Source organism: Stegodyphus dumicola, chromosome 6, assembly GCF_044657685.1.
Source record: "Stegodyphus dumicola isolate Sdum_Otavi_A_Nest chromosome 6, ASM4465768v1".
NCBI classification, from domain to species: domain Eukaryota; kingdom Metazoa; phylum Arthropoda; class Arachnida; order Araneae; family Eresidae; genus Stegodyphus; species Stegodyphus dumicola.
The window spans coordinates 53,559,583-53,584,919 of record NC_140773.1 but is presented as its reverse complement, the minus strand read 5'-3'; the positions used below and the strand labels follow the sequence as shown (position 1 = coordinate 53,584,919).

Sequence of the window (25,337 nt, the reverse complement as noted above, 5' to 3'; positions counted from 1 at the left end):
AGTTTTATTTTCAATTATGCTTACTTCCTTTCGCTTGTTATTCTGTACTAGGTCAGCAAAATTTATATTCTGACAAGAACGCAATCTTGTACGTAGGAGGTTTAGCATGGAGACAGTCCTCTTGACTACTTTTCTTTCTTCAAACTCTTCGTAAGTTTCATCTACAGCTTGGTCCTCACTAGAAACCTAGAAATTAAAAGCATATGATAATATATTTTATCTTAATGTATTGATTTTATGCGACATCTTAATGTCATATAAAATGTCCCCCCTTTTTGTTTTGTTTTAACACCTTCACTATAGAAATCTAGTCGTAAACATCTTTATTTTGCTTTTGAGCCGAGACTATGAAGAAAAACTAAATGTCACCTTAATACAGTTTAAAAAATAGGAAATTAGATGCAATGTGCAATACAAAGGTAAGTTCATTTCAAACGTGCGAAAAATAATTGTGACTAAAATATTTTGTAATATTCTATCTTATATATAGGCGGCTTAAGTGTTTGTTGCTGATAGTTTATTGGTTGCTTGCATCACTGTAAATTGTTTTATTCCCGTGCAATGCAGCGCGTGACGAATATTATGAGAAAGCTAAGCCGGAAAAATTAAAAATACAAGAGCACGTGCATTTAACATTTAATAAATAAATTTAACATCTATATATAATAGAATTCGGAAATATTTAACTGGCAAAACCGGCAACTATGAAAAAAACAAATAAAATGAAATAAATAAATATCTTTATTATATGCGGCTTAAGTGTCTGTTTATCGCCGACAGTTTATTGGTTACTTGCGTAACTATACTAGCCAATTGATACGTAGCAATTTCTTGTAAAACTTACCTTCGCTATAACCATCAATAAGTCTCAGGGCCAAACGCTTAAGCGTGTTGGAATTTTTTTTAGCTGAGCCTGCATTTGGACACGGTCAACTTTATGTTGCCTGTTCAAGAGTTTGTGAAAGAACGGACGTAAAATTAAAAATAATGGATGGTCCCCTGCAAGGCGAGCTTAAAAATGATGGAAAGATCTACACAAGAAATGTTGTGTACAAGGAGATCTTTGACATGTGAATTAACATTTTATTATTTAAATCAGCTTTATTTGTTGAGCTAGTGGTGGCTGTTAAGAAATGTACCGCCTTCATTGCACTCTACTTTAAGCAATTAAGTAAGTAAAAAGGGGAAACCCCGTGGGGCAGTAAGCAAAGGGGCGTCCACGCCGCCTGACCTGGGTAAATCAGTTTGAATTAGCAGACACCTTTGCACAAATCATTTTAACTAATAATATCTAGAAGAGAGGTCATTTCGTATGACCGCCGGGCTTTCTAGTTTATAATAGGTAGTCCAGCATTTTTCCATTTTTGGTTTCTTTGGATTGCCTTGCTGTCCTAATCGATTTCCCAAAAATAATTAAATAAATAAAATAAAAATAAATTTTAAAAAACTTAAATGGACATACAAAACTTCAGCTGAAATCTCAGATTTAGAAATTACACAAAGCAATTCTCTATCACTTTTCTTTCCGAAATTGAAATTTTATGCAATTTCTTACCAATTACTCTTCTTGCAGACTTCCCACTCTCGTCCTAGAGAAAAAAGAGGGATTTAAAGTACCTCCGGTGCTTCTTGCAAGCATACATCCAAACACAGAACAAATTGCAGTAAACAAATTGCTAAATTCGTAGCCAAAACCACCTCATTAAGGCGAGTAAAAAATTTACTTAATTTTTAGTTAATGAGGTAAAGATTGTTCAAACTCTAATAAGCTTGAATTATTAAAAACTAATATAAATTTTCTTCTATTAATTTCTTGATATAATTATATTTTATTTAAATGTATTTTAAATATATAAACATCTTGGTAGAAATATTTGCTTTCGAAAGGGACAAAAGTAAAGTGCTTCGCAAAGCATTTTAATATTTATAAAAGTGGTCCTCAGCTGAAAAAGTTAGCGAAACGCTGATGTAGCCCTACAGAATTTACATTCGTTTCGAAGAAATATGCAAGTTTTTGTGACCATTCTTTCGGTTCTTATGAAAATTGTGATTCAAATTCTAATTTCAAGGATTGTACAAGCGGGGGTATAAACGCTTCGCTTGGGAAAAACGGAACATGGCGGTGAAATGCGTTCAGTGGTTTGTGGGAAATGCCATGTGATTTAAAGAATGAAACAGGACAAACACTAACATAGGTCATAGAAGAACTAAACGTAGTCTTAAACGTAACGTCAAAAGTAAGACACTGGTGATGCATGCAAGTAACGAGATCAAGATCCAAATAGTGCCACAACAAACTCATTTCTGGAACGAATAGCACTTGCTTTCTGCCTCTCTTGCTAATTAGACGCTGCCGAGATGCTATCTTATTATCACAACGCTATCAAAAATAAGTTCCGGAATACGCACGATTCGCATGCCAAGTTATTTTTGGCCGCAAATGTTATCTAAAATAAAAAGGGATATTGAAATCTAAAATATCACATCTAGCCAGTAGAATCTCATCTGTCTAAGGAAATCCTTACCTTAAAGAATAGTCATTTAAAAATTAAAACAAGTATGTTTGTTTTCAATTGAAATTCTAGGTTCTTGAACGCGATGCCTGCACAATGTTTCATCTATACCATCAAATCCCCACTGTGACAAATTCGATGCAAACGTAAAGGGGAAAAAGTGTATAATAATCTCTGATTGAATAAGTGGTTCAAAATTAATCAAACGTGTGTTTGTAATAAATTGAAATCTGTTTTTTTACACAGTGAAGTCTTTAGTCTTTAAAGTGAAGTTTGTTTTTTAGTTGAATTTTTTTCTATTAGTTGGTGTTTCCATTATTGTTACAGAAAATACGAGTACTATTGTTGGCGAAATAGTTTTCACTAAACTTTTAACTTCTGCGTCACGTTCATCATATGAAAACTCGGAATTATTATCTTAATGAATCATATTCCTTTTTAAGTGACACAGAATTATCAAATATGCCAAAGGATTTACATTTTGCATCTAAATATAGTCAAAAATTTCTGAAATTTGATTTGTTTTGAAAAAAATATAAATACATATTCTTAAAAAATTGAAAACGTCATAATTTGAAAAAAATCTGAATTCATAGGTTTTGAGTACATTTTATATTATTTATTGAAAAATTTTCATAGCCATGAGAAAAGTATTTTATTCATTAATTAGTTTAAGTTAAAATATTTATGTTGTTTAACCTATTTTATGGTTTTTTTGGATTAGTACATTTACTTCTTCTCCTTCTCCTCACCAGGGCTTAAATAGTTAAAAATTTTCAAACCTAGGATTTTGAATCTTTGAGATAAGAGCAAGCGACTTTACTCTCGCCCTGCTCTCCTAGTAAGTATTCCGGCATTAGCTATTTTGCTAGAAGATGTTAAATCGCACCACTTTGAGCCAATAATCTGTTACGCAAATTTGGTGAGGTCAAGGCTACGATTCTATTTTAGATTGTATTTTAAATTTTCTGTTTAATATTCGAATGTGGCGGAGTGTTACCGTAAGCTCAAACTGTGTTACTATTAATTTCCAAGTTTTAATAAAAAGGCTTATTTAAAAAGCCTTCACCCTTTTTAATACAGAATCAATTTTTTAGTATTAAGAAATGTATTAATGCGGTTCTCAGAGAACAGTTACCTTATACTAAAAATGGGGGCCTTTATCTGCCCAGCAGCACTTGACATAGTTCACTAGTCAGTGAAAGCAGATATGGCAAATGAGATGGAAATGTTTATTGTTAAAAATAGCCTTCCAGTTAGTATAAAATAAGGAACTAAAAATGAAATACAGTACAAAGTCCGAAATCAGGACGTCCATTATCCGGGATGATCTAAAATCCGGACCTTAAAACCACCATCAATGTTTTTCTGGTAGGCTTTACGCATATGCATTTGATCCCCCCTCCGTGAGCCATGAAACATATGCAGAGTCCCGATTCTTAATTTCACTTCGACACTAAATAAAATACCTTGTTATTGAAGAAATAATCATTTTAGCATAAATTTGTACGATCAGTAATCTGGCTCCGTTGCTGCGTATCTGCTTGGCACGCATCTCAAACCGAAACATTCGACATAGATACATCGCTGATGTGAAGCCAACCTGGCGAATCATTATTTCTATGTTAGTATTTGAATAATAAAGGAGTATGGTAACCTTTTATGTTGACATCACGTTTGGCGATGATTACAGATTTAAGTTCAATGCGCTAAAAAATATTGACGGGAAAAATTTACCAAATTTTTTTCTATATGCTAAAACTCGATCCTGTTGATGATGCTCATAGACCCAACGATTACATTTAGGACTATTTGAATTAAGAATAACTGATTTATTATTCACATAAGCCCAGAACCAGCGCCAGGGCTCGTATGGCCGCAGCCAGTCGCAGAATTTGAGACTACATCAGGCGGTAAGATATCGCCGGTCCTCAATAAGGCTTAAGTATATGTGGGAATTTATTTACTCAGAACTCTGATAAGCCCTAAGCATGTGCAAGAAATAGACATAACTATGATAAATAACTAAACTAATACAATTTAGGCTTAATTGTCTCAGTGCGCGACAGAAGCAAGATAAAATTTAACGGAACAACTTTTCGTTAGTCGCCAAGCTCATGATGCATAGCCGAATATGTATAGTGAAGGATAGCTAAATTCGATAATGATAGCCGCTAAAGGTTTTCGGATATCGCAAAACAAAGGTGAAATTTTCCAATTAACGGATTTTGTCAAGAAATGTGGAGAAGCGGTAATAAATGAAGATGATATAAAAGAAGTTTTTCATTGTGATGACAATGCTTCTCGGTCATCAATCAATTAATGAATGGCGAAATCTGTAGTGTGGTTGGTTCTAGATCCAGAAAATACCCCTACAGATAGTGAAGAAAGTGACAGAGCAGTTACTGAAAACGAGAAAATTTCGATTGTCAAGTTAGTCGGAATTCTCGAAACAGCAGTTATAGGGCTTCAATAATGCTGTAGAGTTGCGCGCCTCCAACCTGCACGCTACCAAGAGGTGACAGTTGAAACTGGAAAATAGACAGAGTCTTGCTAAGGGTTTAAGTCCCTTTTTATTCAACTTAAGAAATTACAATTGCGTGCTCTTGACGCTCACAAACTGCGCCGACCTGGCGGTAAAATAAAAATAAGAACCTGAAAAGAAATAATAACAAGACTTTAACTACGAGGTTCTCTAAACGTAACTAACCTCACCGCGTTTTACAATACCGCTGCTAATTCAGCAAACTTTGAATATCACGTTGAACGATTAACAATTCTCCGAGGCAAGCACACAGGCCGAAACGCGGGGTTCTTCAATTTCTGGCTAACTACCTCCGCGCTCGTGAAGAACGAACAGCGCACTTCGAACTCGTTTCCATTCTATTTAACTCAGAATAGTTCCGCTGATAATTTGAATCCTTGCTCGTTCTACTAAAATTTACATACTCTGGCATTGGCAGTTCCAGGGGAAAGTAAGGCTTGACAGGAAAGATAGTTTAAACTTAAAATAAATGTTAGTTAAAATAAATATAAACCGTACATTTGCCGCTGCCAGAATTTGGAAAACTTGGAAGCAGGTCCTAAAAACGACCTGTTGTAAGGTTTCTACAATTCTGAACTAACTGGTAAGAGCCTCGTTTACACAAAAAAAAATCTTATGTAACAAAATGTTTACTAAATTTCTGTCGATACTTATATAAATCTCTCTTCTTAAAGCAACTTTTCCTGGACATCAGCAATCAATCTTGTTCTTTCCCTTCCATCATCTGGAAGGAATAAGTATCAGTATCTTTCTAAATACATTATAATTTACACTTTCTTGACACTGAATAAATTTTTGTTTTTAAAAGATTCGTTTTCCTTAGTTACTGCTTACTTCACATTCATTCAATTATTCAAAAATTAATTTAACTTTACCCTGGCTCTCCACCATGTGTGGTGTCAAACGGGAATATTCGTGTTTTAGTCTTACAACACTTCCCCTAACCACCATGATTTGTTAGAATTCAACGACCAAATAGACACACCTTACTCGACATTCTACAACTCGATGAACTACTTTAACATTCTTAAAAATTCAAGTGTAGGTGGAGAACCCTACAAAACACATTCATTCTAACTTCCCCCTCATTCATCTTTAGACATGCAGGCTTTCGCTCTAAAGCATGATTTTATCTACAGTTTAATACTTAAATTTTGAATTCATTGCCTTTGAGCATTTTACTTTTAGCATCTAAAATTTTATGCTTCTAGACTAAATTCTACTTTTACATAACATTCAAGTATTTACGTATATTTACAAAATTTTAATACATATGATTTTTACAATTTACCATAAAATGAATAAGAGAAAATAAATTTTTACTTTACTCATTCTTCGCCAAACTGGCGGCACTGAAACTAAAATTCTTATTAATACAAGAATACGAAGTTATTTTTATCTTCGGCCAAATTTTGGCTTTAACATAACAGAATTAGTCTTTCGACCAAGAGAAAATGCTTGTACTTAGATTTTGTACTTAAAGAAAATAATACTTTTGCCTTAGCTAAATAAAGTAAACAAAACTAAGTCTCAACCGAGACATATTGACTTTCGTCAAAACATAGAATTTCGTACTTACGCATTTTCGATGATTGAAACTCCGTCATTCTTTTCTGGAAAAACTGTACCCACGTTATAGGTTTCATGGACGTCAATTTTCTCCTTACTGACCTCCGAGTGTCGTCCACATTAGTTTTTCTTTTGCGTCCTCTGCATGCTGGCCTCTTGGCGTCGTAATCGTCGGGTTGCTGTCTTTTTCGTTTTTCCCTTGGACGGCTGGTCTTGACGTCCTCCAGTCTGGAGTCCTTCTTGAATTTCTTCTGTTGTTGCTGGTATTTTCGTTCCTCCTGCTGTCTTTTTAGTTTCCGGAACGGCGGCCTTGTTTGCACCTGACTCTCTGGCCCTGGGAGCGTTCTCCTTGATGTATAATTCCTACTGCGATACGTTGTAGGTGGTGTTTTCCTCTTTACCAAGGTTTCTTTATGCGGTGGCTTTGCATTCTTGTTTTTCTTAAATGCTGGAGTCTGAAAATTTTCGTTTTTTCTTTTCGGTACCGTCGCCTGGGTTATAGAAGGGCTAGGTCTCTCTTGCGTTCTCTGCTTCTTGGGTGGTGGAACGGTTGTCGTTATTTCTGGACCTTCTACTTCTTTTAGGCTTGAGTCCTGCAAGAAACTTTTAAGGATTTCAAAATCATTTTGATTAAAGTATTTTTTCACCTGGTCGGGACTTGCTTTACAGATTTCCCCTCTCTCATTCTTAAGGTACAATACGACTCCTTTGATTTCCTGACTTACATAGGGGCCTTCAAATTTTGGAGCTAAAGCTAACTTTGCAGTAAAATTGTCTGGGGCACTTGATAAAGAAAATTTCCGCTTCAATACTTTATCCCCAACTTTAAAATCTGCTTCACGGCGTTTTCTATCGTAATATATTTTTTGCTTATTTCTTGCCGTATCCGAGCTTTTAAGCGCCTGATCAATAAGTTTTTGCACATCTTTCTGTTTAAACTCTTGCTCTCTTTGTTGCACAAAAAATAATTTATCTAAAGGCGTAATTAACGTTCGGCCTAAAAATAATTCTGCTGGGGTTTTTCCCGTAGTATCGTGATTTGCCGTTCTTAAAGCATAAGCTAATTCATTTATGTAGCCATCCCAGCGCTTGTGATGTGTGCTAACGTAACTGCGAATTATTTTTACAATGCTTTTATTCACTCTTTCTGCTATGTTTGCCTGTGGTTTATACGGAACCATTTTGATATGGCGTATGCCAAGTCCAGTGCATATATTTTCAAATATTTGACTAATGATTTCTTTTCCGTTATCGCTAATGACTTTTATCCGTGCACCGTATTTTAAAATGTATCTGTGTAAGAATGCATCTGCAACTGTTTTGGCTGACGCGCGTTTAAGTGGAACAATTTCTGTCCATTTTGAAAAGTGACCTACAATTACTAAAAGAAAACGATTTTTAGTTAACACGCTCTGGGGGAAGGGACCAAGAAGATCTATGCCTAAAATTTCATTCGGAAATGTAGCGCGAATGCTATTTAAGTACCCGGCCGGGCTGTAATTAATATCATTTATTAACTGATATTGGATTGCAGGACCTGACATACGCAGTTACTATTTTGTATAATTGCGGGAAATATACCGCCTCGCGTACCCTTTTTAAAGTCTTTCTGACCCCTAAATGACCCGCTGTTTTCGCGTCGTGTAATTCCTTCAAAATGCTTAATCGAAGCGAGGCTGGGATGACTGTTTTGTACTCGAGATTTTCGTTTGTTGTTTTCGTATAAAATAATAAATTATCTATTATTTCATAGTTTTCTGCTCTATTTCTTATCGCATCGATATCTGTGTGCTCAAAGCTTTCGGGGTCTTTCAAATATGCATAGATATTTTCAAATTCAGGATCAGCTTTCAGTTCAGTGATAATCGTATCTCTGGAATCTAAACTTTTTGAAGTCAACACAGCGCATTTAAGTTCATTTCCTTCATCGTCCAGTTTTATACGAGAAAGTGCGTCAGCTACATTGTTTTCCTTACCCGGTTTATATTTTATTATTAGATTATATTCTTGGAGTTTTAAAGCCCATCTTATTAACCTGGGCGTTAGGTTTTTCCCCGAGTAAAGTCTACCAACAGCCGCATGATCCGAAAAGACTGTTACTGGCGCTTTGCCGAAATAAACTCGAAATTTGTGTACAGCGATTAATACGGCTAAAGTTTCTCTCTCTGTAGCTGTATAATTCCTTTGTGTTTGATTCAACGTTTTACTAAAAAATGCCAGAGGATGGCTATTTTGCATAAGAACCGCACCCACCGCATAGTCCGACGCATCTGCTGCAATTTCCAGGTTTTCTTTCCCCTCCAGGAATTGCGAAATCTTTTATGAAAACCCGATAGTAAGAACATAACCCAAGGAAAGAAGAAAGTTTCTTGGCGGTATTGGGCGATGGGAAATTCTTGATTGCTTTTATTTTTGAATCTTGCGTTTCTATACCCTTTTGCGAAATTTTATAACCGAGATATTTAAGTTCTTTAGTTGCGAACTTGCATTTTGAGGCGTTAATTGTAAGACCAGCCTCTTTTAATTATTTAAAAACTTCTTCTAGATCTTTAATGAGTTGTTCCAACGTACTACTCGTTATAATTATATCATCTAGATAGATTAAAGTTGATTTTCCTAGGACAGGCTTTAGAACAATGTCCATAGCTCTCTGGAATGTTGATGGGGCCCCACACAACCCAAAGGGCATGCGTAAAAATGCATAAGTGCCCGATTTTGTTATAAACGCGGTTTTATGTATGTCTTCGGGTCTCATAGCTATTTGATAGCAGCCAGACGTTAAGTCCAAAGTAGTCATGTATCTTCTAGATTTGATCTTTCTAATAAATTTCCTCTATAACCGGCAAAGGGTAAACTGGGAATTTAGTAATACTATTTAGTTTTCTGTAATCGATAGCAAACCTCCAAGCCTTTTTATCCGAAGGAGGAAACTCGTTCTTTTTCCTACATAGTACGACTGGACTCGCGTATTCACTATTTATGGGCGTTATTATTTTATTCTTTAACATCTCCTGAATATGTTCTTCGATGATTACGTCTTTTTGTTTATCATAACGATACGGTTTAGTCCTACAAGGTTTTTCGGCAGTTAACTGTATCTGATGCGTAACTATTTGACAGCTACCAGGCTTTCCTGAAAACAAGTTAGAAAAATTACTCACCACTTGCTGGATGGCTTGACTTTCATGGTCATTCAAATGGCTAAGGTCAACTTGCGGTTGTTCCACAGGTTCCACCACCCTCTGGTCCTTCTCCAGCACAACAGAACTGTCTTGAAAATTCAGTTTGGCCCTCGCGGCCCTTAAAAACTCCATACCTAAAATAAGAGGATTTTGCAGATTCTTCACTACAAAAATTAATACTTTGAGGCTTTCCTCTTTTACCTGTATGTTTAATGATAATTTCCCGATGCAGAGACAGGTTTTTCCTTGCGCCGCTATAATTTCGGTATTTTTAGAATCGTAACCTATAAAAATTCTTTTTGAAGAATGTTTCGCTCATAAAATTACCTTCTGCTCCTGTATCGATGAAGGCTTCTACTAGTACATCGCCAACCAGGACTTGTATAATTGGTAGAGTTTTTTACGATGACCGTATTTAAATGTCTTTTTGAGGATTTTTTAAAACTTCCGGGGTCTGGACCCTCGCTTTCACAGGCCCCTCTACTCGTTTAAAGCTTTCCTTTCAACTTCTGCTTTCTGGGTACGCGTATGTTTGTTTTCGAATTTCCTTTTTGGACCTTGACGTTCGAGGTTCGATGAGTTTAGCTTGATAGCTCTTTGCCCCATAAGAGCGGTTTGCATTTCTGGTTTGCTCATTTGAAGATTGCCTTCGGGTACTTTGAGAATACGATGCCCCTCTAGCTTTTTCCGCTATTCTGCGATTTTGAAACTTCACCGCCAATTCGAAGAGTTCCCGCAATGTTCTTGGGTTTCTAATTTCAAAGTAGTCTTGGACAGCGGGTAACAATCTTGGTAATATTATTTCAATAATCTCCGCGTCGGGTTTCTTCCCATACAGCATATCCGTCAGCTTAATTTTTCGCAGAATAAAGTCCGTCAACTCTTCTATATCCCGTTGATAGAAACTATATAGTTCGGCTTCCAGCCTTGCTCGATCTATGGGGAAGGCCTTTACTAACGATTTTTGTGAAATTTTCAAATGTATATGTCTGGCTTTCAAATTCCCCTAATAAAAATTTGCCTATATTCTTCCACCATAGCGCGGCCTGTCCTCTTAGAGCAGATGTGGCGATGGCAACTTTTTGTCTTTCAGGCACAGGGTAGAGCTGAAAGTGATTTTCTAGGCCTTCTAGAAATATCGCCACCGAATTTTTTCCGTCGAAATTGACGTTTGGCTTGATTGACGCTCTCAAAGTCTGGACCAGGTATCCAAATCCTTCCAATTGGCTTGCCATTTCTAGTTATTGTCCCGCGGCTTCCATCCGATTTTCGGCCATTTCAGTTCGACAAGTGTTCGGGCGCCAATGTAGAGTTGCGCGCCTCCAACCTGCACGCAACCAAGAGGTGACTGTTGAAACTGGAAAATAGACAGAGTTTTGCTAAGGGTTTAAGTCCCTTTATATTCAACTTAAGAAATTACAATTGCGTTCTCTTGACGCTCACAAACTACGCCGACCTGGCGGTAAAATAAAAATAAGAACCTGAAAAGAAATAATAACAAGACTCTAACTACGAGGCTCTCTAAACGTAACTAATCTCATCGCGTTTTACAATACCGCTGCTAATTCAGCAAACTTTGAATATCACGTTGAACGATTAACAATTCTCCGAGGCAAGCACATAGGCTGAAACGCGGGGTTCTTCAATTTCTGGCTAACTACCTCCGCGCTCGTGAAGTAAGAACAGCACACCTCGAACTCGTTTCCATTCTATTTAACTCAGAATACTTCCGCTGATAATTTAAATCCTTGCGCGTTCTACTAAAATTTACATACTCTGGCATTGGCAGTTCCAGGGGAAAGTAAGGCTTGACAGGAAAGATAGTTTAAACTTAAAATAAATGTTAGTTAAAATAAATATAAACCCTACAATGTAACTAAACAAGAGATTATGTCTGTCTACAGAATTATAGAGAAAGTATTAGCACACAAAAACTACAAGGTAAACAAATAAATATTAAATTTTTTTCCCGTAGATTTTGATACTTTTTAGATCATAAATACTTCATTATTTCATAAATTACGATTCAAATTTTTAATTTTATAATTTCTACATGGCATCTTACTAGATTTAAACTGATGATCTAATATCCGAAAAAACCCCAAATCCGGAATCGCCGAAGTCCCGACGAGTCCAAATTTCGGACTTTGTACTGTAATAACAATGAAAATGTACTTTAAATATTTTTGTTCAATTAAATAAATAAAATTAATTTACGAAGATAAGATTAATTTACGAAGAAGTAAGTATATTTTACGTCCTTAGTTCTCGGTTGTAATCATTATGGGACTGTTAATTAGCTAAAAATGAAAGTTATGCCTGCACAAAGTAAATAACACTAAGCAATTCGTTCCTTCACAATTTCTTAATTTTGATATGAAGCACCGGCAAATTTATTTGTTATACATTTGACAGGACTAGCAGTTGAAACATTTCAATTAATTTTCATGTTTTCATTCATAAAAAACAGTATACTTACCGATTCAGTGCTTGATGATGTATCATTCCATCCATGGAAATCAAAGACTGAAGATTCGTAAATTTCCTGCTGTAACATAGTAGTATCACGCTCTCGAAATTGAGTTTCTTCTCTGTTTAGGGAATCACGTGAAGTACTTGATTTAGCTTTCGGATCATTTTCTAGATTGATGTCCTCACTTGGTACGCAATTTAGTTCAGCAGATTTATTATTTCGTTCATTAGCACAAGTTGTATTTGAATGATCACTACATGGCTGGACTACAAGTACTCCGGATGATAATACATTTTGACCTACTTCAACACGTGGCAGTGAATTCTTCTGATGGGCAACAATACCTAACGCCAACTCTTGCCCATCAGAATACGCACAGAAATCAGTTTTCTTCCGGGAAAAATTATCTGGAGTCTGCGACTGTTCTTGGTTCTGTTGAACAAAAATATTTGAATGTCCAGGTAACTGCTTAACAGATGAGTGGTGATTTTCCGATGAATGAAAGGTGCTATCACAGAGCAGTTCCTTAGAGACCGGTTCAGTAATTGAGAGATGAGCAACCTAGGTAAACATATATATTATATGAAGCATGTAAATCTATTTACAAATATTTAATCCCCATTAGTGTACACAGGCTGAAATAGAACGCAAAGCCATACAATAAAGTATAAAGTATAAAATCGCTGTTGCAAAATATTTTGCAGCACACTTTATGTAAAAAAGAAACACAGATAACTGATAAAAAAAACATGGCTTCAGTCTGTAAAACATCGAACAGATTTTATAGCTATGTAATCAAAAAAACAGTAATACGCTTAACTCCATATCAATCAAAGAACTTATTAAATTGCCTGAACCATATATATGAAACTTTCAGCTATGAAGTAACTTGTAAAATAAGATAACATTTTTTAACGTTTATACTAGTATAACCTTAATGAAATATTAGTTATGCATTATTTTTATTATCACTTTTACAACATTTAAAAAAAATCAATAATAAATCCAAAACCCAGTTTAAAAATAATCCATAAATGAGAAATGTTATAGATTACTTTTAATTTTATTTCAATGAAATTTTACTTATTTGCTTTATATTGTAACGGTTTTTGTATTTATTATCAATTTTTAGTAGAATTTGTAATTAAAATTGTTTTATGTCCCCGCGCAATGCAGCACGAGACTTATTCGAAGAGAAGGGAAAAATTAAAATACAGGACACGCGCTCTTAACATTTAATAAATAGATATCTCATATTTGCTTTTACTATCCACAAAAATCGAGAAAATACCGGAACATTCTCGTGCAGGATTAAAAAGCTTCTAAAAGGTGGAGGAAAACATCTCAATTCAGTTCTTTAGTAGTTGTTTATTTATTTCTTATTGTTCATTGTAGCGTATTCGGGGTGAGATCGGATTAGGTTTCTCTGTTTTGAATTGTGTTCTGTAAAACGTTTAAGTAGTTTAAAATATAAATATTGTGAGATACTGCGATATTGTACGAATGTCTTTGAAGACATTTCAGCATTTTGTTTTATTTGTTGTGATAATAATAAATTTTATTTACTTTTCATCGGACTTGTGCATTCAATTTATTACGAACCCGTACGCACGCAACGATATAGTGAAACTTCAATATACCACGGCTCCTCTTTTTTGTTTTGAATACCTCATCATATCATAAGATAACAATACAGTCTCGTTCCTTGTTAACCCTTCATAACCCTGAACATTTTAAGTATGATGGAAGTCGGGCAGTTTTGTTGAAAGTATGAGGCGTGACCTTACAGAATTTTAGTTTTCTATTTCGAAGTGTTTAAATTTATTCTCCTGCTATTTGTATTAGTACATATCATTACATTCGGAAAAAGTAAATTTGGGAAACAATTTGCATTTTAAGTTTGCAGGCATATTTAAGGTTTTTCATTTGCGCAGAGAAAACAGAAAACAAGGAAAGAAGGAAATTTATCTAGCATAATGCCTGCCCTTTTCATTCTGTCAATGATTTTTTAGTTTGTGACTTTCCAGCTGCTGACAAGTTAGCTACTTATTAGCTACTACCTTTCACTATCTACAGTCAGTTTGGGATTTAGGTTTAAAGTAATGTTAAACTGCCATGTTATGTTAAACTGCAATGAGTACCGATGGATACGTTTGTGCGCTTCTAAGTGATTATATATTTACCGTCAAATGAATATCATAATGTAGGTGAAAGCAAAAACTCCTCTGAAACTTTTGGAAACGAAAATCGAGAACAATAAGTTGGTAGCTTATCTTCAAAGCGTTAAATGAACTGCCTAATTTTAAACTCGGTTGAAACTAGTACCGCTGAAATCGAAATGGCTAAGATGAAACATCAAGAAGTAGCATATCTACTTAAGAACATTGCAAGAGTGCGTGAAATAATCCTAGAAGTTCGTACGTACATCATTCTATAATGTTTGTGAGGTTCTTTGGATTGTCTTCAAAGCACATTTCAGTGAATTTTATCAAACGAATTGAGCAAAATAAGGAACTGTTGACTGCCATTTCAACTAACGTGCTTGCCCATGCAGCATTTTTTTTTAAATTTTTCATTCAGTAAGATAACATTTGCTCTTGCATATCACATTCAATGTCTTGCCTAATATGAAACTCTCTTTTCTAAAATGAAAATGGATCTAAGAGGGAAATTATTTAGCTCCCTAGTGAAACAGTAACATATGAAGTTTAGAAATAAGCATTAACGATGTTGAACCAATATTTACCTTCTATAATTTCACTTCCCCCCTCTGAAAAACCAAAAAAAAAAATCGTCACCAGGAAACCCACGGTTTCTTATTTCGATTTTAATGCTATTAACTATTTTAAGGAAATTTGCAAAATATTGGTTGAGACCTTTGTAATTTTTCCATATTCAGTTATAAGTAACTTCTGTTTTTGTTTTTTTATGTTATAACCTAATGACAGCAGCTTTAGATGAGCCTTTTGATTTCGTAAATTAGCTTCTTTGCTCTTAAAATGATTTACGATTTCTCCGCTGTTGCTTTAATGTATTTTCTCCATCTTCATTTCCTTACATATTTAATCAATAAATTCTCTATTATTATAATTTTATTGCAATATTCAACTCATGTTCTTCCTAATATTTCAAATAAACGTAAATTTAAAGAATCCACAGGAAGTAGCGAAAAAGAGCGAAACAAAAAGATTACGATGCAGAAATCATAAATGAGAGAAACTGAAACTATAAATCTATAAATAGAAGTTCTATTGTTAAATTTTAGTTTGTTTCCTGTATTAAATAACGCGTTTACTCGAAACGATAATGTCATTCACGAAAACAAAATCTTGACGAAAATAAAGTATTATAAAAATGTTTAACTATTTTCTACTTATAAATACTTTAATTCATAATTCTCCCAGCAAAAATTATCAAAAGAAGTTACCAACAGTTTTGGATTGTAAATCTAAGTGAAATACCATAACAGCCACGCTCGAATGCGTTTTCGTAATTAAATACATTGTTACGAATTTTCTAAGTTTACAAATATTTTTAGTAAATATACATACATAAAACTGCAGAATTTATTTTTGGATTAATGTAACATGAAAATCTTAATGAAATGAAATGAGGCGATGATTTGGCGGAAATGTGAGTAAATTACGAGTACGTCTATTTAACATTGAGTAAATGGCTATCTCGCTAAATTGGAAAGATAAAAGAGCTGGCGACGGTTTCAATTCTTTTCACCAAAATTGGCTAGAAATCGCAAAAGATCGCCAATTTTCGCGACCATTTGACGACATTTTGGTACAGTCCCTACATAACTGTAATGGATATTGCGAATAATTGCAATTTATCCTTTACGCAGCTGTAACCGTATTTGGCCCTCATACGACTTCCAGTAAAATCGAGTACTAAAGATTTCTCGACGACTGGGGCAAAGCTATATAAGCCAGGAGAATGCATCTGTTTCATTACACTTCTTGATACTGTGAAGAGCTGTACGACTATTTTTGTGGGAAATTCCAGAACTGTGATTATTTTGGTAAAATAAATTTCGTTAAGCTCTCATCGATTATGCGTGCATTCATTCTCTTACAAACCTATATGCACGCAACAATTGTTTTCCTTAATGAGATTGAATGCCGGTGACAAGAGCAATAGAGGGACAACTAAAACATCTTGTGACTGCCTCTGCTGCATTCCAAAAAAAGATGGATGGGGCCTCAATTCCGTTAAACAAGAGATTAAACAGTTCCAGAAAAGATGGAAGTAAGCCAAGATAAGATGGAAGCAAACCAATAAAAGATGGAAGAAGTAGTCAGTCATTTTAAGAATAAAAGATGGAAGCGAGCCAAGAAAAGATGGAAGCAGTAGTCATGTCATTTCAAGAATAAAAGATGGAAGCGAGCCAAGAAAAGATGGAAGCAGTAGTCATGTCATTTCAAGAATAAAAGATGGAAGCGAGCCAAGAAAAGATAGAAGCAGTAGTCATGTCATTTCAAGAATAAATGAAAGCGAGCCAAGAAAAGATGGAAGAAGCAGTCATGTCATTTCAAGAAAACACTGAAACGGGCCAAGTAAAGATGGAAGAAGCAGTCATGTCACTTCAAGAAAACACTGAAGAATGTCAAGAGGAAATGAAAAGAGAAATTACTGCCGCAACAGAAAATAAATTTGAATTTATGGGAGGCCGAACAGACACGGTTGAAAACAAAGTTGAAGAGATTAAAGAAAGAGTTTCTTCTGTCAAACAACGAATAAAAGACAAGAGTTTCTGCCGTCGAACAACAAATCGATCACAGAGCTTTTGCTTCCCCCAAAGAAGACACCTTAGATGGAAGACTCATAGCAAGAATAGGAAGCTATCCTGACAGATTTAAATTTTTACCCGTGCCTTCTCATCGCACTTCTAACATCAAAATTTGTTGTGTGCGCACGGGTTTGTAACAAAATGAATGCACACAGAACGGATGATAACTAAATAAAATGTATTATATTAAGAGAACCACTTCACAGTTCTGCAATTTTCCACAAAAATAGTCGTACAACTCGACTGTTTTTATGAAACGTACTTTCGCAGTATCAACAAGTACAAACAATAATTACACTTTACAACACTAAGAAGGTTAAACACAACGCGATGCAAAGGGAATCTAAAAAAGCGAAGCTCTACCAGATACGCCAATCCTCCGTAATCGGCCCTGAACTAACAACTAAGAAACTGATGCTTTCTCCGGTCTAACATAATTTTTCCCTGGCCGCCCAGAAATCTCTAGTACCTCTCGAAACTAATGGAATGCATATTAGGTCCGGATGCAGTTACACAGATGATCAATTACGGTTATTTAGTTACAATACCGATTACAGTTACCCAGGACCCTGACTAAAATGTCGCAAAATAGTAGCGAATATTGGGAACGTTTTCGGATTTTTCGCCAAATTTGGCGACAAAAATGTGCTACCAAAACCATCACTAGCTTGGAATATATCACTAATTTAGTGAGATCGGCAGTTACTCAATGTTAAATAGACTTGCCCCTGTATTCTTACTTTTCCGCCAAAGCATAGCCCCTTCAGATTTTCACGTTACATTATATAAAAAAATACTACCATTTTACATATAATTTCACTAAAATTTTATGCAAATATACAAAATTCGTAACAATACCAATTTAAAAACGTGCTAATTAATTTGAGTACACATAACATTTAAAAACATGATTTTTTGGAAGTTTAAGGAATATTGATAGCATTAAAGCTTCTTATGATAATCGACGAACAATTATCTTCTTATTTAAGAAAACAAATACAATTAAATTTAAAACTCCTCTCGTTCCACGAAGAATTCCACGAGGCTTCTAGATGTAAGTAAGTAACTCATAATTACAGGGAGATAACATTCAACAATAAAAACATAACATCTAAGTCTGGAGACAGCAAAGGTAAAAAATATAAAATACAAATACTACTATAATGAAAATACTATAATAAGAATACATTAACTGTGTTAATACTCTTATAAAAACATAAAACAACTTAATAATAATACAGCAATAGTAAAAATGATATAATACTTCAAAATTATATTGATACAAAGAAAAAATAATACATCAACAATACATACATCAATATACGAGTATAAAGTAATCATACATAGATAATACGCGAAATAATACTATGACACATAAAATATTAAAATCCACTCAAGTAAATAATAATACTCGATAAATAAGTTCAAACAACAAATAAAGTCACGCAAGACTACAAAGTCTTCGGAACTCCTAACAAGGTCACAGAAAAGAGGAGACCAGCAAATAGAGAGCTAACTAGTTGAATTTTGGATTTTGGAATTAGTCCACCAATTTTGTAACTCCTTTCAGCTGCGTTGAAATGATTTTCTGACAGCTGTACAAATCCCACCACACTGATCTACCACCACACTTTTGTTAAGCTCTTTCTCAGTTCTAATGTTCCAGTACTACTTCATAGAACTTTCTCATGTCACAATTCTTATAGGTAGGTCTTTAAGAAAATCTCCCCTCCTATAGCGGGCACATGTATATATCGGCATTGGCCACTCCTAAGGTCAGAAGTGGTAGCCATTTTCTGTGCAGGCACCTAATAGGCGACCACCGTCACTTGTTATGAAGGGATAGACAATTTTACATTCATGCTTTCTCCGGGATGAGAACCCGGTATCGCAGTTAAGTTTGCCAAACAACTATACCATCTGCGTCGCCTTTCAGATATTTTGTTGCCCGGTAACGCATGCACAATTAAACATTTCCTAAATCCAACAGCTTTTATGGACTTCGAAAGTTTTCAGCAAATTATCATTCAATCCTTTTAAAAACATCGACACAGCTATCGTATATCAATACATCATTCAATATATTACATTTTGAGAGCTTTTATATCTTTGAAAGAAATATTTTAAATGACTGGACTAGAAAAATTTCTTAATAGATTTACATCAATTTAAAATACCTGATGAATAATCTCTGAAGTCAAAGCATCAGGTGACAGCTGCTTCTGAGATTCATCAAGCCTTTCTGGAGATGACATAGGAGAAAATACAGGATCATCAGGCTGCAATTTGCTTGGAACTTTAACAGAAGAAAGAGATAATGCATTACTATTTCGGAATGATGGCTTTGAAGTACCTAAAAAGCAATGAGTAAGACAAGAAAGATTTCAAGGTGATACTTGCTCTTCTCGGCTTCGATTATAAATTTTAAAAAAATATTTAGAATGACACTAAATAAAATGCAAACGCACTTAATTTTTTTAATTTTCCATTCAGAAAAACACAAAATTAAAGATTACGATACACTGGAGTAATATAAAACTCTTTCTTTTATGTTGATGCAAGAAATTTCAAGCGTTTGCTTTGAAAAAGCAGCGTTCATCCACCACAATTCAGCCCCTGCTTTAAATTTCTTAACTGTAATGCATGGACTAAATTTTTCCGTTAATGTTTTGAATGACACTCTCATCTAGGTAGAACATAGTTACATTAATAAGGTTGAGGAAATAAATACGACTGCAAAGGTTGAGGAAATAAATACAGACATTCAACACAATTAAGTTCGCTACTCAAAGTTATGTTTCTTGGTTACTGAAGTTATCTATTTTCCCTAACCAGTAAAAAAAAGAAAGGCAAACGCAGGAACAGTTAAAATTAAAACAATGGGTTTTGTTAATATTGTATTAGATTTCTCAACTAATAATAGATCAATAATCTCTAAGAATTTAATAAAGAATTCAGCTTTAATAAATAATAAGCAAGCACTATCGTATCGTATCTCAAGTGAATTTTCCATCAGAATACTTTTTCTAGGAAGTAAAGGCGAAGGTTATTTCAACAAACCGGTTTACTGAATACGACAGACACACGTATTTAAAATGTAGCCATGATATTTTTAGTTTTCCCTATGCATTTGACTGACTGACTCATTTCCCGCCTTAAATTAGAGCATCAGTTACTATCTCTGCCTTATTATCTTCTATTAGCTTTTTTTTCTAGAATTTTCAGAATACATCACAATAATCAAAAAATCGTGCACGATTTATTCCGGGGCCATTACTATTAATATTGGTTAAAATTACATTAAATTGCTCACACTAAAAATAATTTTGAGGTTTACATTAATGATTACACAACCACTTGTATTGTTTAACTTACTATTTTTATAATGGTAATTTTATGGTTCATTTTATGTAATTCGTGGCCACATACCTTGTCTTTATTAAATTGTTGCACAGAATTATAGATTTTCTTGACCGCAATGGTTTCGGAATTTTAAAAACAGCTCAACAAGAGCTCGAGATCGAGCCAGTTTCGTTCCGGAGGGACCAAGACAACATTTTGCGATTTCTCGTCAACCTGACATATTTCTGGAAGGATTAGTAAACACATTTTCAAAGCCCTACGACAGATTCATTCAGACGTTTCCATAGCCCTTGCTGCAGAGTAAAAGAGCAGCATTTAAAACAGATAATATATCATAAATTATTATGTTTTGTGCCAAAAATTATGCACGAATCATATTACACTGCTTTCTGTGCAGAAGATTTAGGTTTCTTTGAAAGGAACGTTTTAATGCAGTTTTAGGCATTATTGTCAGAGATACATATTCAAAGGGGTCATCGTCCATCAGCATTCTGCCTGCACAAATACGATGCAGCAGAAAAGAAAGTTGGAAGGAAAAAGTCATCCTCACTTATTTGCTATTTCAGATAATACTTCTGGGAAACCTTCTTGATTTTCGTGATCAATTAATGACCCTTAATTTCTGTTGTCACCTGCCCACCTAACTCTACTAAGAAAAAGGAAGAAAGAAGGAAAATAACTCAGATACTGCTTTTGGAGGAAGGCTGACTACGTCCAAAGGTGATAGAACAAGACTGAGAGATCTTATTCAACACACGAGTCGGAGAGATGAGGTGTTATAGTGAATCATTTGCGAACTATCTGTGAGGCTCAGCGTTTAGCTGAAATACGAGTTTGTGTTTATCCTGAGATTCATCTAAGGAACTTTACGACTTATTTCGTGTGTTAAAAAGGAATTACTACATATTCGAGTTCTCATTGATTACTTCCAACATTTACTGTGCCATGTATTCATTCCGACTATATTCCTAATAAATTGTTAATCATCCTCCTTATCTGAACTTGCTATTCAAAGAAACATTAACGATCTCTTAGCTTGTAATAACTGGTGTCGTAATATGGGATTTCTTTGAATGCCATCAACCAGAAGGATGGACGAACAGTTGAAAGCTCTAATAAAATATTCACTTAAACTTCTGTCGATTTGAAGTACTCTTTCGACGGAAATAGCGCTGAACTTAAAACAGAAATTCAGTCCTCGATAGAAGCGAATGCTGCAGAAATGAAGAACTCCATCGTAGCAAAGGCCGATGAGATGGAGAGGAATATTGTCGCAGTTAAAAGGAAAGTTGTCAGTGCTATGAATAAGAAAGTTGCCTCTGTAGAAGAAAAGAGAGAATTCTGCCATGAACGAAAAACTGAAGCAAGAGAATGAACGAAAGACTACAGAAGAAACTAGAGGAAAAAAATAGAATAAAAATTTGTAGAACTGCCTACATCCATCAACAACGTGCTAGCTCAGCCTGCTTTGAAAGTTCCAGCTCATTCCGCTTTGAAAAACATTCCTGTCTAGTTATCTCATCCCGCAATTTAGTTGTCGCCATATGACGGGAAGTCATCATGGAAAGTGTAAAACCAAATGATATCTCGGGAAAATCAGGGAAATCCTGTCTACAAAGCGTTAAATACGGCAGCCTGTTTACGAGGACAGGCAGCGGACATCTTAGAGCTTTAACCAAAGATTAGAGCTTTAAGTCTAGGTTTACAACGCAAAGTGTCGTCATGGAATCTCTCGGAAGCTACAGACATCCTGGAAAAGGCCCTACGAAGTGATAAAGAAAGTGTAGTGGTGCGTGTGAAAAGACCTCCTTCTTTTAAACCTAACGTAATGCACTATGACGGAGAGTTGCACCTTATTGATGGTCAAGAAACAATTATAATTCAAGCCAAACTGGGGATTAAAGCCGGTATTGCTGTTTGGAGAAAAGGATGGACGCCGACATTGCCGCGTAGCTAACATTTCCAGCTAGAAACCGCCTATCCGAGAAAAGACATGAATAAAGAAAAATTGTTATGCAGTGTAGTTGAGATTAGAACAACGATTTTTGACTGAATGACGTAAATCACAGTATTAAAACTCATGTGACCGTTCAATGGAAAAATAACATGCCATGCAGTTTTGATCTGTGAGCTTTTGTGGAATTCTTAGAAAAATACAGTACTTTATTTAATTATTGCACAGTATATATTAGAAATAAAATTAGTTTTTATTTAATATGTTTGGTCTTTTATTGGCTACGTAAATATATACTTTATTAAAGGAAGTAAATTAATCTTACCCAGCAAGTTCAGTTTGCGCAAAGAAATAATGAAATATGAGAACTACGACGGAGCTCATATTTTAAATAAGGGCATAAATACGGAACAAAAGTTAATTTCTCTTACCGTGAAGTTCACCTGCATTTCTTCTTTCTTTTAGACTACCATCTTGTGTTTCAGTATGACCAGTTCTAACATCCTCATTTTCATAGACACGAATAGTTAGGTTTCGTTTATATATCTAAAAAATACTCTCCATTTAGCTTCTTTCTATATTTCACAGACATATGAAAAAATGAAACATAATAAGGAATGAATTAATATACCAGTACTTACGAATGAAGTATTTTTTACCCTGGCGTATTCTTCTCCACACAGGTGTTTTTAGCACAAGATTCGGAAGAAGTTTTAAGTATTGTCTGATTTTCCACTTCCTCAAGGCGTTTAGTAAGTTAGTTCCCCTAAATTCTAAAATTAGTCTACTTAATGAAGAAGCGTGGTTATCGAGCAATTTAAAGTAAGTACAGAATGGAGCCTCCCGTTCATGAGACGAAATAGACTTGATTTCAGAAGAAGAACAATGCTTGCACAACAGCTGTTACAAATATATGGTGAAAAACCGTTTTAGAATTTCATAAATTTAGATTCAAGAAAGCAAAGATTCGGACTACAAATCCTGACCTCATAAGAAACGCAGAATAAACTTCTGTATCTTTTGACATGCCTAGCAACATTATAGTCTATCTAAAGAGGGCGTCTTATGTATTAGTAAAAATTGATGGAACTGAAAATGTCCACGGCATAGGGCGCAGTAATGTTAGCAGTGATTGCCGACTTGCCACATTTGCAATTTTTTAATGGAAGACGATTTCCAAAAGCAAAATCTCTAATTACATCATAGTTACAGTGAACAGAAAAGACTAGAAGACTCCGACTTATTGAAAGCTTGGCACTTCAAACTGACATGTACCCGCGGGCCTACATAAGAAGGCATATTCTTCTACATTAAAATTCTCTGGTAGACAACTTCTGCGTGCATCTTCTGGAAGATGGTAAAAAATGCAAATACACCGTTCTTGTCATCATTTCAGGATGACTTACATCATTTCTGAAAACATTAGAAATATTTATGAATAAACTGCTTAAACACTTTCCACTGAAAGTTTTGTAACGAGTTGTAATGAAGTTTTAAAGAAATCTCGCCATTTTTGAACGAACAACCAGCTTTATATTAGTCAAAACTTACAGAATAACTAAAAAACATTTTTAAGCACGTGCATCGTCTGTGGATATTCTTTGCAGATAATCGTCTGCGGTAATTTACGTTTCTTAGTGGAATTATGTTGGTAGCGTAGCAACGCAAATACGTTACAGAGTGAATGCCAACGATTTGAGAGGCAATTTAAAATACCATCCTAAGTTTTAAAATTTTTATTTTGCAAAACATGTAAGATGTTATTTTTTTATAGTTAAAATTGGGACTTTTTAAGATTCCAGTAGTACAATCCATACGATACTATAAGCCTTAATATTGTCATCTAATTTTATGATATGCATTTCGCGAACTATTTTGCTATTAGCTTTAAGATACTATGAGATAAATTAACTTTAAGGCTTGAGTTGCTTACTTTTAGTAATAATTAGTTTAATTGTGATAGTTTTATAGTTGACTTCAGTACTTGAAGATAGTGTAGATACATAGAATTACACAACAGGGGAAAACTTGGTTGCCGTCGATAACAAACCATAATTGACTTTCCCGGTAATTATTCTGAGGATACATCACTGCGGGTGCGACAAAAGCCTCGCAATTCATGATCTGATCGTAACTCGAGCAATAGATAAAACGGAGATCTAATGACACATGGAAGCAGAACAAAAGCACAAGGCAAAGTAGTGCACATTTAAGCAAAGTGTATTTATAGAAATGATTTCTTTGTTTAAATTTTGAAAGGCAATTGGAGAAGAGCTAACTGCATTGCAGAATTAATAAAAGGACATAATGCGGCTAAGTTTCAGATAACGTAGTTTAGACTCATAGTTTTAGAACAAGAAAGGGTGTAGTCAAATTAAAACGAGGAACTTAAAGGACTATTGTTAAATTAAAGTTAGTAGTTTTCTTTCACATTTTATACCTCATATTTATATACAAATATTTGTTACAATAGGTTCTACTAAAGTAAGTAATACGAAGAAGCTTATTAGCTCTTAGAATTAAAGCATGAAATCCCTGATAAACATGGACAAAGTATGCGCGTAATCACCCTGGCCAAGCGATGAGCCAGTGAAGAACAATACAACAATATCGAAACAGTGGATTGCTGTAAATGAAAAAAGACGGCGAAGTAATTGTTGGTATACCTGATAGTAGCTCAAAGAAGGTACCGTGATCGAGGTGATCATTTGCGAAAAGACACGAATTATACACTCCAATTTGCTGTGGATGACCCTAAGCTTTTCAACAATGAATCCAAAGAGCAAGGCAAGTTGGGGCTGATTTAAAAAGTTTAAAGAGCTAAGTGGAATTCACTCCGTCTTCAGGCACGGTGAAGCAGGGAACTCAGACATGATAGTAGCGGTGAAATCTCTCGAAATCTTTCCAGCTGTGATAAAAGCCGAAATGTATATCCCTCCG

At 34.9% G+C, this 25,337-nt stretch overlaps 1 protein-coding gene across 2 annotated transcripts in view; it reads right to left on the bottom strand.

Annotated features, from left to right (window-relative positions):
* The window catches only part of LOC118205184 (double-strand-break repair protein rad21 homolog), a 94,097-nt gene that overhangs the window by 3,694 nt on the left and 65,066 nt on the right, over positions 1 to 25,337 (bottom strand). For both annotated transcript variants that reach the window (XM_035377622.2, XM_085818322.1), the window contains exons 9-12: positions 22,829 to 22,943; positions 19,258 to 19,376; positions 12,289 to 12,843; positions 25 to 186 (exon numbers count right to left, since the gene is read on the bottom strand). In XM_035377622.2, coding sequence (XP_035233513.1) covers positions 25 to 186; positions 12,289 to 12,843; positions 19,258 to 19,376; positions 22,829 to 22,943 — 951 coding nt within the window. The remainder of the gene's footprint in view (positions 1 to 24; positions 187 to 12,288; positions 12,844 to 19,257; positions 19,377 to 22,828; positions 22,944 to 25,337) is intronic.